The sequence below is a fragment of the Cucurbita moschata genome, unplaced genomic scaffold, assembly GCF_002738365.1.
Source record: "Cucurbita moschata cultivar Rifu unplaced genomic scaffold, Cmos_1.0 Cmo_Scf00007, whole genome shotgun sequence".
In the NCBI taxonomy this organism is placed as follows: Eukaryota; Viridiplantae; Streptophyta; class Magnoliopsida; order Cucurbitales; family Cucurbitaceae; genus Cucurbita; species Cucurbita moschata.
The window spans coordinates 6,124,871-6,137,323 of NW_019268523.1; the positions used below are offsets into that span (position 1 = coordinate 6,124,871).

At 37.9% G+C, this 12,453-nt stretch overlaps 2 protein-coding genes across 2 annotated transcripts; one reads left to right on the forward strand and one right to left on the reverse strand.

Moving 5' to 3' along the window:
* The first annotated feature begins 658 nt into the window (after positions 1 to 658).
* LOC111445018 (ankyrin repeat-containing protein At2g01680-like) lies at positions 659 to 2,966 on the forward strand. Its single transcript, XM_023083199.1, has 3 exons — positions 659 to 1,222; positions 1,330 to 1,739; positions 1,824 to 2,966. Exons 1-3 carry the CDS (start codon positions 913 to 915, stop codon positions 2,694 to 2,696), a joined length of 1,593 nt encoding a protein of 530 aa, XP_022938967.1. The 5' UTR covers positions 659 to 912; the 3' UTR covers positions 2,697 to 2,966.
* Positions 2,967 to 3,640: 674 nt separating this feature from the next.
* On the reverse strand, positions 3,641 to 5,717 carry LOC111445019 (E3 ubiquitin protein ligase RIE1-like). The gene is made up of 5 exons (XM_023083200.1): positions 4,995 to 5,717; positions 4,621 to 4,740; positions 4,407 to 4,539; positions 4,140 to 4,289; positions 3,641 to 4,036 (listed from the first exon to the last, which is right to left on the reverse strand). Exons 1-5 carry the CDS (start codon positions 5,471 to 5,473, stop codon positions 3,875 to 3,877), a joined length of 1,044 nt encoding a protein of 347 aa, XP_022938968.1. The 5' UTR covers positions 5,474 to 5,717; the 3' UTR covers positions 3,641 to 3,874.
* Positions 5,718 to 12,453: the final 6,736 nt, after the last annotated feature.

A 12,453-nucleotide genomic window follows, 5' to 3' on the forward strand; every position in this document is an offset into this window, starting at 1 on the left:
TCCTTACAAGGTGTATGGTGTGGAGCCTTATTTTCATTTTATGGATTAAGTTTATACCTAAAAGTTAAAAACAAAACTTTAAGTAAAACGAACAAATATTTTATAAGATAAAATCTTATATAATATTTGCTGTGGTTGGCTTAAAATGTACTATTTTATTTGTAATTACTAAAGTCATTAATATATAGACTCCTGTTGTGAAGCTTTCCCTCTCAGTATCTCAACGTATATTTTAATTACTTAATCCATAATGAGTTGAACTTAAAAAGAAAAAAAGAGGAAAATAATAGATTAACGAACCAACGAAAAGAAAACTCGTTGAAAAACTAGCATTGTTTTTTTTCTTTTTTTGCAATCTCAATTATTAGTTTGATGATATTTTTTGGAAAAAATAAAAGTCAACTATTCATAACTATATCCTTTTCTTATATATATCATTAATTTTTATAAATTATTTTTAAAATTTAGAGAGTAAATTAAATGTTTTCAAAAAAGAAAAAGATAATTAAAAAAGAAAAAAGGGCGACGGCATAATGAGGTGAGGACAGAGCGACACGGTTTAGTTATTTCAAGGAACCAGCGGCTGCTCACATGAACATGTTCTTCTTTCCCTCTTTCAACACAAGTCCATTATATTATGATCTTAAATTTCCCCGAAAATTCACTCTAATTTCGCTCTCCCCCTTTACTTTCATATCTACCACTTCTCTACTGTGCATAATGGGTCGCTGTAATTTTCACGAAGAAAGCGAAAGCTCCATTAAATTATCCACTTCCCCTCGCACTCTCTTCACATTCGGGTCTCCTCTCTCCCAATCCATTCGAAGGGGACCCCAAAATAAGCTCGTTCTTGGTGGGTTTCAAAGGATTGAAATTAATTCGAGAAAGCGGGGGTGAATTTGTGGTTGTGCGATGGAGTCGAAGGCTCTGCGATTCATCACCCATCAGTCGTTCTTCTCTGTCGTCCGATCTGGGGACCTTGAGGCTGTCAAGCAGGCCTTGGATAAGCTCGCCGGAGATGAACAGGCCGAGGCTTCTTCGATTACCGATCTGATGGCGATGCAGAACGATGCTGGAGAGACGCCTCTGTACGTGGCTGCTCACAATAATCTCCACGAGGTTTTTACCTATTTGCTTCAATTTTCCACTCTCCAAATCCTGAAAATTAGGTCCAAATCTGATATGAACCCTTTCCATGTTGCTGCTAAGCGTGGTCATCTAGGTACCACTCAACTTTAGCTTCTACTGATGAATCTTGCTTTAAATTAGTAAGAATTGGAGGGTTTTTTCTCAAAAGATCTTGAGAGTTAAACTTTCACCTTGTTTCAGGGATTGTAAGGGAGGTTTTGGGTATATGGCCGGAGCTTTGCCGGTCATGTGACTCCTCAAACACGAGCCCCCTGTATTCAGCTGCTGTACAGGACCATTTGGAAGTAGTTGATGCTATCTTAGATGCGGATGTGAGTACAATGAGAATAGTAAGAAAGAATGGAAAGACAGCTCTGCATAATGTAGCTAGGTATGGCCTCCTTCGAATTGTTAAAGCGCTTATCGATCGTGATCCTGGAATAGTAGCCATTAAAGACAAGAAGTCCCAGACTGCACTTCATATGGCTGTGAAAGGTCAGAGCACTGCAGCGGTCAAGGAGCTATTGCATGTCGATGCGTCGGTACTTAACGAACGAGACAAGATGGGAAACACCGCGTTGCATATAGCTACTAGAAAGTGTCGCTCTGAGGTGTGATACATTTAGATTGCTAAGTTTATATTAGAAATGGGTAGCACATAACATATGATTCATGACCTGTTGGTTGTTTCTCAGATTGTAAGCCTTCTGCTGAGCTTTACATCGCTTGATGTCAATGCAATCAATAGTCTAGGGGAAACTGCTATGGACTTGGCTGATAAACTGCAATACAGCGAATCTTCACTGGAGATTAAAGAAGCATTGGAGGAAGCTGGGGCTAAATATGCAAGGCATGTTGGCCAAGTTGATGAAGCAATGGAGCTGAAGCGGACAGTAAGCGATATCAAACACGAGGTTCACTCGCAGCTTATCCAAAACGAAAAAACGCGTCACAGAGTTTCTGGGATTGTGAAAGAGCTGAAGAAGCTCCACAGGGAGGCTGTTCAGAATACCACAAATTCCATCACGGTTGTGGCTGTTCTTTTTGCATCCATTGCATTCCTGGCTATCTTCAATTTGCCTGGTCAGTATATACAAAACGGAAATGATGTTGGGAAGGCAAATATAGCTGATAACATGGGTTTCCAAGTATTCTGCCTTCTAAACACTATATCTCTGTTCATATCTTTAGCTGTTGTGGTGGTTCAAATTACTTTAGTAGCATGGGACACAACAGCTCAAAAGCAGGTTGTGTCGGTTGTCAACAAGCTAATGTGGGCTGCCTGTGCTTGCACCTCTGGTGCTTTCATATCAATAGCTTATGTTGTCGTAGGGCACGAAACATGGATGGCTCTCGCCATTACCCTCGTCGGAGTTCCAATTCTTGTTGCAACTCTTGCAACCATGTGCTACTTGGTTTTTCGACAACATTTTGGTATCTTTCGCAGTGATTCTCAAAGACGAATCAGACGAGCAAGTGGAAGCAAGTCATTCTCATGGCCTCACTCTGTAAACATATCTGATGATGATGATTACAACTCCGACCTCGAGAAGATTTACGCCTTATAGACGTCATTTCTCAGAGCCTGAAAGGATGGTTTCCTGCACATAGTTATATAGATATATTGTAATGTAGATCTAGAGGGCTACCTCCTCATGTTTGGTAGGGTAGGCTCGATCGTCTACAAGTATATATGTTTGCGTAATAATGATTGTATGCAATAGAGGTTGGTATTTTCCACAGTTTCGAGTTCAAAGAGTGCGTTTGATTGTATATTTATTAGGAAAGCTGCAGAAGTTTGAACACTTTGTTCAATAAAGTCTCTTATCTGGGCATTATCCCTCTTCGCTTACACCTTTGAATCTGAATCTAAAACATTAATCTTCATTCAGATAATTGTTTAAGTGAAGATGATATATGAATCCAGCAATATTAAGCGAAGATGATATGAATCCAACAACTAATCAATTGCATTGCATGTACCCGAAGAAGTAATTACAAGAAGCAAGACAAAGAATATTTAAGTATCAAATCAAGAAAATAAATACCACCTGATACTGAAAGTGATTAGAAGACTTTTTCTATTTTTATTTAATAGCTCGTAGTTGAACTATATTATGTTTGAATTATCTTGTTGGCCTATTTAAAAGCACGTAATATTCAAGTTTAAAAATCATTATTGAATACAAAAACCTTGTGTTTTATTGAAACTCTATGGTATTATTTTCAAACCTTATTTTAGGTTTGAAGTAAAAATCGATACATTAGATTAGTCTTAATCAAGCTAATTCTGGAGTGAGTCATCTTAGGATCTAAGAGTGACCATCATAGATTCCAAGTTCGATCTCCGAGTTATTCATCTTTCTAATTAGCTCTTGATTGGAATCATTTGTTAAAATTAGCTTTATTTGTGAAATTTTGTAAAAATCCTAAAACGACCTCTAGCAGAAGAAGTCATACATTTTTTAAATGTTCATCCTTCGTATATAAGCCATAATAAACAGGAAGATAGTTGAAATAGAATAATGAAATATTAATCTGAACACATTGACCAGAGGGATATTCATAATTGCTGCTACAGATCAAAGTAGTCTCAGACAGAATAAGCACAGCAGAGATCAGGCAGCATGAACACGAAGAAGGGGAAACAAGAAAAGACTAACAAGTTTGAACCAGAACGAAGCAGGATCACGACGTGATCTATATGTACATACCAGGAATTCACAGCATCGTTTAATCTTCAGCGTTACACGGGTTCATAATTTTTTAGAATGTTGTACTTGCACAGAGGACATGTTGCATTCATCTTCAGCCATTTTGTGATACAAGCATAATGAAAATGGTGATTGCATGGAAGAGCATGAAGCTCGGCTCCGTCCTCGTAAGGACTAAGGCATATACAGCACTCCTACAACAAAGATCATAAAGATGATTAAGGATTTAGAAAGAAAACTGATTCAACCAAGAGGAGAAAGATCATTTCCGAATAACGATAAACGAGTTCACTTTACCGCATCCTCGCGTAATAGAACACGCTCAGTCGTTAAGTGTCTGCTGCTAGATTCGATGGGAACCATCAAACCATCCCCAGAAGAAGGCTCATTGGACACTTGATATCTATACTTAGGAAGCATACTTAAATCAGCATCGGTTGCACCTTCCTGTTGAGATGTGAGGGGGAAAGGAAGGAAGGAAAGAAAGAAGTTAGCAGGTTTCATGGGGCCTGAATTTGGCTAACATCTCTGTGTGGCAGCCATGAAACAGGGATTTCCTCTTACCTGGCCTGCAACAGCATAAAGAATAGCTATAATGCAAGGCAAGCAGCAACAGAGAGCAATTCCAATCAAACATGCCAAAACAACACAAAAGATGGCAAAGAACACATCAAATGCCAGAAATACCACAGCCAACCTGCATAAACTCAGAATTAGAAACAGATAAATGATGCATGCCCCCCACCACAGCCAGAATCACGATGGTTCAAAATCATACCAGTATAAAGATGGAGCATTCTGCATTAGGATGTTACCCCCAGCCACGACCCAGTAAAAGCCAAACAACCACCAAATTAATGATATCAGGGTGTTCACTGACTCACATCTTTTGGCAACACTGCTCATCCGCCACCAAGTCAATTACATGCTAATGACTTATAAATCATCAAATCAGGAATCTATAACTGATCCTCACCAATTTACTCATTCATTCAATCAATACAACATTTAAAATCAGAAAAGCTATCCACTGCCTTGTAATTCAATCAAACCCGAGTTCAGACCCATATCAAATTTCAGTAAAAATAAGCAATGTTTGAGTTCAAGACGGTCACAGCTTTATATAGCAGAGAGAATTGAAGTTTTACTCACCCGGAGAGATTCCAGGGGGTACCATCTTCTTCATCGCTTTCATTAGCTACATATGCATTATGCTGCGTCTCCATATCCCTAGCCCTCCTCGCATTCCTCCTTCTGAATTCAAACCACACAAGCACAGCGTGCACCAAGCATTGAACCGCATAAACGACAATCCAAAGCCGAATTGGCGTGTTAGGTTTTTCATCGGCCGAGTGAATAAGCACACCCAGAGAAGCGAAAACGAAAGCCAAATTCCACATAATGTCAAGAGCCACCACCGGCTTGGAATACCCCCAATCGATGCGGCGCTCTTCAAGTTCACGCGCCGCTGTCTCCCGGACCACCATAGAAGTTCCACGGCGGCCAGTGGCGTGAGCGAAGAGAACAGCGAGGGGGCCGATGGGGGAAGTGGAGGCGTCAGAGTTGGAGGGATGACGGGAGGGTAAGAGAGGGATCTGTTGGGCAGGCGCCTCCATGGAAGGAGAAGACATGGTCGCCGGTGAGGATTTGATTGAATGAAATTAGAAGGGTTATGAATTGGGGGCGTCTTGATTGAGAAGGAGAATCTTCTGCTGCTGGTTCGTGGTTTTAGAAATTGATGGAAAGTTCATGATCCGAGGGAGTATCACGTCCATTCTTCACTTTGTTGATTCCAAAATTTCAATCCTGCCTTCTTCTTCTCCCCTCTCTCTCCCCATTCTCATCCTTTCTTTTTCCCTACGAAGGTTAATTTTTAGACTAATTTACATCAAAACAAAATGCTAATAATAAATAAATCCATTAAAATTTTGAAATCTATTCACCAAATAAAAACTAAACTCTCAAATAGATTTACTTTTTTTCCCAAATGATTATGTAGATGGAGGGATTTCAACCAACTATAATGGGAATCTTATTTGTAAAGAAACCAATGGAGTTAAGCAAAGTGACAATAAAGAACAAGTATCTGTGAATTTTTTCAATCAACTATAATGGTGGAAGACATCCAAATGACACAACATTTAGATCAAGATATGACCGCTATGAATTTCTAGTAATGTCATTTGAGCTAATGAATGTATCGATAATATTAATGGAATTGATGAATCGAGTATTCAAGAAGTTATTGTGTTCACAAATGACACCCTAGTCTACTCTAAGATCGACAGGGATCACGAGATAATTTTCAGAGAATTTTAATCATCACGAGGGAGAATAGTTTGTATGCTAAGTTTTCAAAATGCAAGTTTTACCTACTACAAGTGGTGTCAAAGGAGGGAGTCTCTCTGAACCCAACTAATGTGAAAGGCATGTCCTACTAAAGTTATTGAGATACGTAGCTTCTTGGGCTTGATAGGCTATTACAAGTGATTTGACGAGATTTATTGAAGATAGTCTCACCACTAGCCTAGTTCACTTGGAAGAGCAGTTCCTTTGTACGAGATGAAGTGTGCAAGACAAGCTTTTAGGATCTTAAACACATGCTAGTGAAGACCTCAATACTCACATTGTCAATTGGAAGAGGTTTCGTGGTTTACAATGATGCCTCTAAAAAAGGATTGGGTGTGTGTTAATGTACCATGGAAAGGTTATTGTATATACTTCTCGTCAACTAAAATATTATGAGCAGAACTACATTACCTATGATTTTTGTTAGTTATAGTAGTATTTGTGTTGAAGATATGAAATTACTGATTATATGTGACGCAATATCTATTACTCAAAAGTGTAAATAGATATGAAAATATTATTATTCAGAAAGAATACATATTTAAGAATGAGAAATAGAATTGGAATGCAAGGTTAAATCTTCAGTGATATTCACAATCTTTAAATGGGATACAAGATACTAACTAACACCTATAAAATATAAACTAACTAAATCTTGAGAATAAAATATACTACTATTCAAATTTAACTAATTACTAATATCTAATATATATTGTCTGACTAATATATTCTTCAAATATTAAATGATTATGAATATATATATTTCATAACTAATTCAAACTAGAAATAAGTCGCACTAATTTCTGTCAGCTTCCTGCTTATTTCTCAATAATTTTAAGTGCGTTACGAAAAACTTCAAACTTTACTTTGTTTCCCTGCCTTCTTGTTAGGAGCTTCTCTTTTTCTCTTTCCTTTTTCCTACGCCTTTTCTTCTTCAGTCGTTTCTATTCTCTTCTTCAGCTTCATTTTCAGCTGATGCATCAGGAGAAGTTACAAGGTCAGGTGGGTTCTCAACTTTGACCTCTTTTGAAGAAAGAGGAGGGTCTGCTGATTTTGATATAGTAGGCCCCTCTCCTAGCTCATCAAGAATCTTATCCAAATCATCTTCTTCTTTTTATTTTTTTTGAAGTTTTTGCCACCCTAAAATTTTGAGTTAGTGACTTAGTAGTTTTTGTTGTCTCACATTTCTTTTTCTACCTCTTTATCTGATACATCAAAATCTCTGGTCTTCACTTCTTGATCGATGCCCTTGCTTTCCTTGCACTTGTCATCCAACTGAACTGAAGATTCTAACGAGTTCTTGGCATCCATCCCATTACCATGTTCTCTTTCACCATCCAAACTAATTTGTCGCCTTCATCAGCCACATCACGTTTATCCTTGGTACAATTCCCCAAAACAATCGATACATCCTGACTTTCTGAAAAACCAACGTCATCACTGTAAGCTTCTCTCTCTTTAGCCACATCCATGCTCTTATCCAACAACTCAGCCTCTATTATAGCACTGTCTTCCTGAACTTGGTTTAGATTCTCACTTTCAGCCTCCCTCTGACCATTATCAGAATTCAAATGCTTTTCTTCTACCAATTTATCTTCACTCTTAGGAAACGATTCAGCTTCATATCCAGTTTCTGACTTCGGATTTGGTCCGAGTTCAAGATTCGATTCAAGTTCAGAAGCAAGCGTAGTTTTAGCCTTAGGGTCGGGTTCTAATTCTCCTTCCTCTATTTTGTTGGGCCCTTTACTCTTCTTTTCATCCTCATTTAGAGCACAGGAACTCAATTGGGGATTGGTAGTTTCTGGAGGAACATATGACCTTTGATATTTGGAAGATCTCAAATTTGCGTTACCTTCATTCTGTTCTTTCTTCCTCTTTGTCATACAAAATTTCCCTATTTCCTCTGATTTAATCTTCGATTTGATAATAATATCATAATACTCCGCATTAGAAGATGGGCAATTCATTCCCTCAGAGACGCCAGAACCGAAATTTTCAAAACCCGAGCCGTGAGACGACGCTGGCTCACCTAAGAATTCATGATCACTATCACCACCACCATGCTCTGTGGAAGGACAATTTACAATCCTAGGACTCTTTGAGTCCCATCCACTCAAATGGGTCGAAAAACACTCGTTACCTGCAATTCTTAATTTAGAAGATTGATAATTTGGAAACTCACCTTCATTGGGGGACTACTTGCAGGAAACCGCAGAGCTCCCGGATCCTAGAGAGCATGCAAAGCTGCAAACACGAACAACAGCGCCCCCAGAAGCTTCCTGGTCAGCCTGCAAGTCCAACGAATTGGTAGTTTGATCCAAATTCTCCAAGATGAGGAAATTGTCAGCGTCAGATGGGAGGTAAAGGTCGTCAAGGTCATCAAAAGTGAGCTCAAAATCCATTTTCCTCAAATCCCAAGTTTGAAGGCGTGGAATAAATAGAGGGGTCACCAGGGGCGGCATAATTGGCATCGGAGAAAAAAAGAGAGTCCAGAGGCAGAATTTGGAGAGAATAAAATTCAGAAGCGTAAGTAGTGGAATTGGAATTTTGATCATCTGTAGAGACATCATCTTGATATACGGCTGAAGTCACGTTTGTTGGCTGATCAAGAACCTCAGTAGTTAAAAAGTATTCCCAAATTGGATCAGAAGAATTTGAAGAATTTTTACTTTCATGTACAATATTTGCTTCTGATTCTTGCATTTTGACTAGGCAATTTGGCTTAATATGGCCTGGCTTTCCGCAACGATGACACACCACTTTCACCTGACAATATCGTTTAAAATGACCATGTTTTCCACACTTGTAATAAGCTTTAAATGGCTTCTTTGATGACTCCTCACTTCTAAACTAATTCTCATTGCTTGATGTAGGCTTTGAATGAAAATTCTGTATCTTTGATCTTTGACATACAACACATCTTCTGACTTTGGGGAAAACTCGTTGCGGCTAGTCATTTGCTTTATCAAGGCTTCCTGATTGGAAAGAAGATTCTCCATTCAATTACTGTACGCTAATTTGCCCACCCTTGTATTGAGGAAATAAAGGGCATAAAATCTTTTCGTAATCCACGAATAAGATAACGCCATAATCGAGCATCACTCGCTGGTTCCTTAGCATCTAATTCTAAAATTTCAGAACACAAATTTTTCACTTTCAACAAATATTCTTCAATAGAAAAATTACCTTAAGCATTATCTAGAAATTGCAACCGAGCGGTATTTTTCTTAGTGAACAGCTTTTGAAGTGTTTCCCATACTTGCTTTGGTGACTTAAAATCACGAACATGATTAATATATTCCTTGCTAATCAAAGTTCGCAAGGAAAATAAGGCTTTTCCGCATTTGATCTTCCATTGTCGGCGTAATTCTGCATTTTGTGGAGTATCTGCTGGAATTTCTATGTCATCACCTTCAATTAAATCCAACAAATCTTGCCCGTGTAGATAAGCTTCCATGCATAACTTCCAATAACTATAGTTATTGCCACCAAGCTTTTCTATAGCTATAATCATAGAAGCACTTCCACCATTCATCTCGTTGAGTAATAATATCAAACCGTACCAACTTGGCTCTGATACCAACTGACACAATATCTACCACTCAAGAGTGTGAATAGATATGAAAATATTACTACTCAACTAAAGAATACAGATTTAAGAATGAGAAATAGAATTGAGATCGAATGTTCAATTTTCATTGATATTTACAACCTTTAAATAAGATACAAGATACTAACTAATACGTACAGGCAAGAAAATATAAATTAACTAAATCTGGAGAATAAAATAAAATATACTACTATTCAAATTTAACTGATTACGAATATCTAAGATGTATTTCTTAACTAATATATTCTTCAAATATTAAATAATTACGAATATTATATATTCCATAACTAATTCAAACTAGAAATAAGTTGCAGTACGGAGGGAAGAGTGATCTTGAAGTATTTCCTCACTTAGCTAAACACGAGCAAAGTTCGTTACAACTAGCAAAGGAATGTGACATGGATGTACAGTACCACCTGGATAAGGTGAATGTAGTTGCTGATACCCGAAGTAGGAAGATGACCCACTCATTTGTCTTGATCACTAAATAACCATAAATACAAGTTAATTTGATTTAAGCAGAGGTAACAATAATGGTTGAAAAGGTTGTAGCTCATATGGCTTAACCTACAGTCGATCCAATCATAAGGCAGTCGATCCCTCTAAGCTTATTGTTTGTAGCACGAATTGAACTGAATATTCGAGGGCGGTATAAGCATCTTGTTACCTGTAGCATTGGTGTAAGTAGGTAGAGCAAATACATTGTTAGTTACCTCTGCATCAAAACTGACGGGTACTCCTCGAACTACTACTACTACACTATGGTCACTATTTCCCAAATTGGTATAACACTCTAGTACACAATCAGCTAGCACATATTCTCTTTCCAGGAAAAATATTTCCAGCTCATCCCCATTACCGTTGCCATGTTGTAGCTTGATATGTTGATTATGTCTCCCCAGCAACCCTTATTCAAGAGAAACGTTCGTCTTTTTACCTCCGCTCAATGTTTTATCGGTCGTGACTTCTTCTACAATTTTTTACTTTCCTTTCCTCTCTGCTTCTTTGTTGCCACTAAGGTCAGCTGGTGGTGACTTAGACTCAAAAGCTTCTGATGACTCATGATCCTTTGACGGTTCTCGTACTTTCCTCTTCTAGTTAACCTACGATTGAGATATGTCGAAACAAATAAAAAAGACAAAGCAAAAACTTGAGAGAACTTGCTTCCTAAACTTTCTCCTCAAGGTTAAAGAACCGTTAACAATTCTTCCTGATTAAAGCACAAAGTTTGGTCTAACATGGTCCACAATTTAGTAACTACTATCAATTCTCCTATAGTTGTTCCATAAGTTATTAACTTATTCTAGTAAGTCTAGAAACAATTCTCCAAAGGTTACTCCATAAGTTAGTAACTTGGTGTACTAAGTCTACTAACAATTTTCCTAAAGTTATTATATAAGTTAGTAACTTGTCAACTAGCTCCAGTTTATTAGTTCACAATCTCCTTCGTAAACTTGATTTTGTTCGAGATTCTTCACTCCCAATAATGCCCGCATTTCTGCAAATTGAACCCTTGCTAGGGCCTTGGTTAAAATATCTGCACGTTGCTCTCTAGTGCATATGAACTCCAAAATAAATTGTCTCTTCTCAAAACACTCACGGATGAAGTGGAAGTGAGTGTCAATATGTTTGTTGCGTCCGTGAAATATCTGATTCTTCATGAGTGCAATTGCAGATTTGTTGTCGACGTAGAGAGTTGTCAGCTTTAGTTCAATTCTAGTCACTTCGCTCTACAAATTTCTCAGCCACAATGCTTAGCACGACACCACAGTTGCTGCCATGAACTCGGCCTCACAGGAAGATAGTACAACTCGTTGTTTTTGAGATTGCCAAGAGATCAAATTTCCTTTGAGATATAACACCATTCCTGCGGTGTTTTCTCTATCGTCAATGTCTCCAGCTAAATCACTATTGGTAGGACCTCGCCCTATTTGATAATTCAACCTGTAGCTTGTTATTCCCTTCACATAGTGGAGAATGTGCTTAACCACTTTATGATGCATCATAGTGGCCTTTTCCATATACCTACCCATTATTCCAACAACATATGAAAGGTCTGGACAAGTATGAGTCAAGTACCTCAGACTTCCGATGACACGCCTATATTAAGAGGAATTCACCAAGTTTCCTTCAGCATCTTTCCCGAGTTGTAACTTTGCTTCGATGGGATACTTGGTCAGGTTGCACTCTACCATCTTAAATTGTTGTAACAACTTTTTAGCATAGGTCAATTTCTTTAGCATGATGCAATATTTCCTTTGGTCCACCTCAATATTGAGGTAGTACGTGAGTAACCCGAGATCAGTCATCTCAAATTATTTCATCATTTGATACTTGAACTCTTTGACGCTTTCCACACTTGTACTAGTGACGATCAGGTCATCAATGTACACGCCAAGTATGAGTGTTTCAGTCTCATTGTTTCTTGTATACACTACTTGTTCTTGTGAGCATTTCATGAAGTTTAGACTCTTTAAGCTCTTGTCCAGTCGTATGTTTGATACCCTTGATGCTTGTCGTAAACTGTAAAGGGCCTTTGACTCTTTTGTTGGAATAAACTTAAATGGTGAAAAGTTTTAATTTTGTTAATTTTAGGAAGTTTTTGAAATTGAGTTGTAAAAGGAAAAAGGCCAAAAAAAAAAAAAAAAAAAA

Coding starts and splice junctions, on each gene's coding strand:
- LOC111445019 (XM_023083200.1), bottom strand. CDS start 5,473: ATGTCTTCTCCTTCCATGGAGGCGCCTGCCCAACAGATCCCTCTCTTA. Junction 4,741..4,994: donor ACCCCCTGGAATCTCTCCGG/GTGAGTAAAACT, acceptor GCGGATGAGCAG/TGTTGCCAAAAGATGTGAGT. Junction 4,540..4,620: donor AATGCTCCATCTTTATACTG/GTATGATTTTGA, acceptor GAGTTTATGCAG/GTTGGCTGTGGTATTTCTGG.
- LOC111445018 (XM_023083199.1), top strand. CDS start 913: ATGGAGTCGAAGGCTCTGCGATTCATCACCCATCAGTCGTTCTTCTCT. Junction 1,223..1,329: donor TGCTAAGCGTGGTCATCTAG/GTACCACTCAAC, acceptor ACCTTGTTTCAG/GGATTGTAAGGGAGGTTTTG. Junction 1,740..1,823: donor CTAGAAAGTGTCGCTCTGAG/GTGTGATACATT, acceptor GTTGTTTCTCAG/ATTGTAAGCCTTCTGCTGAG.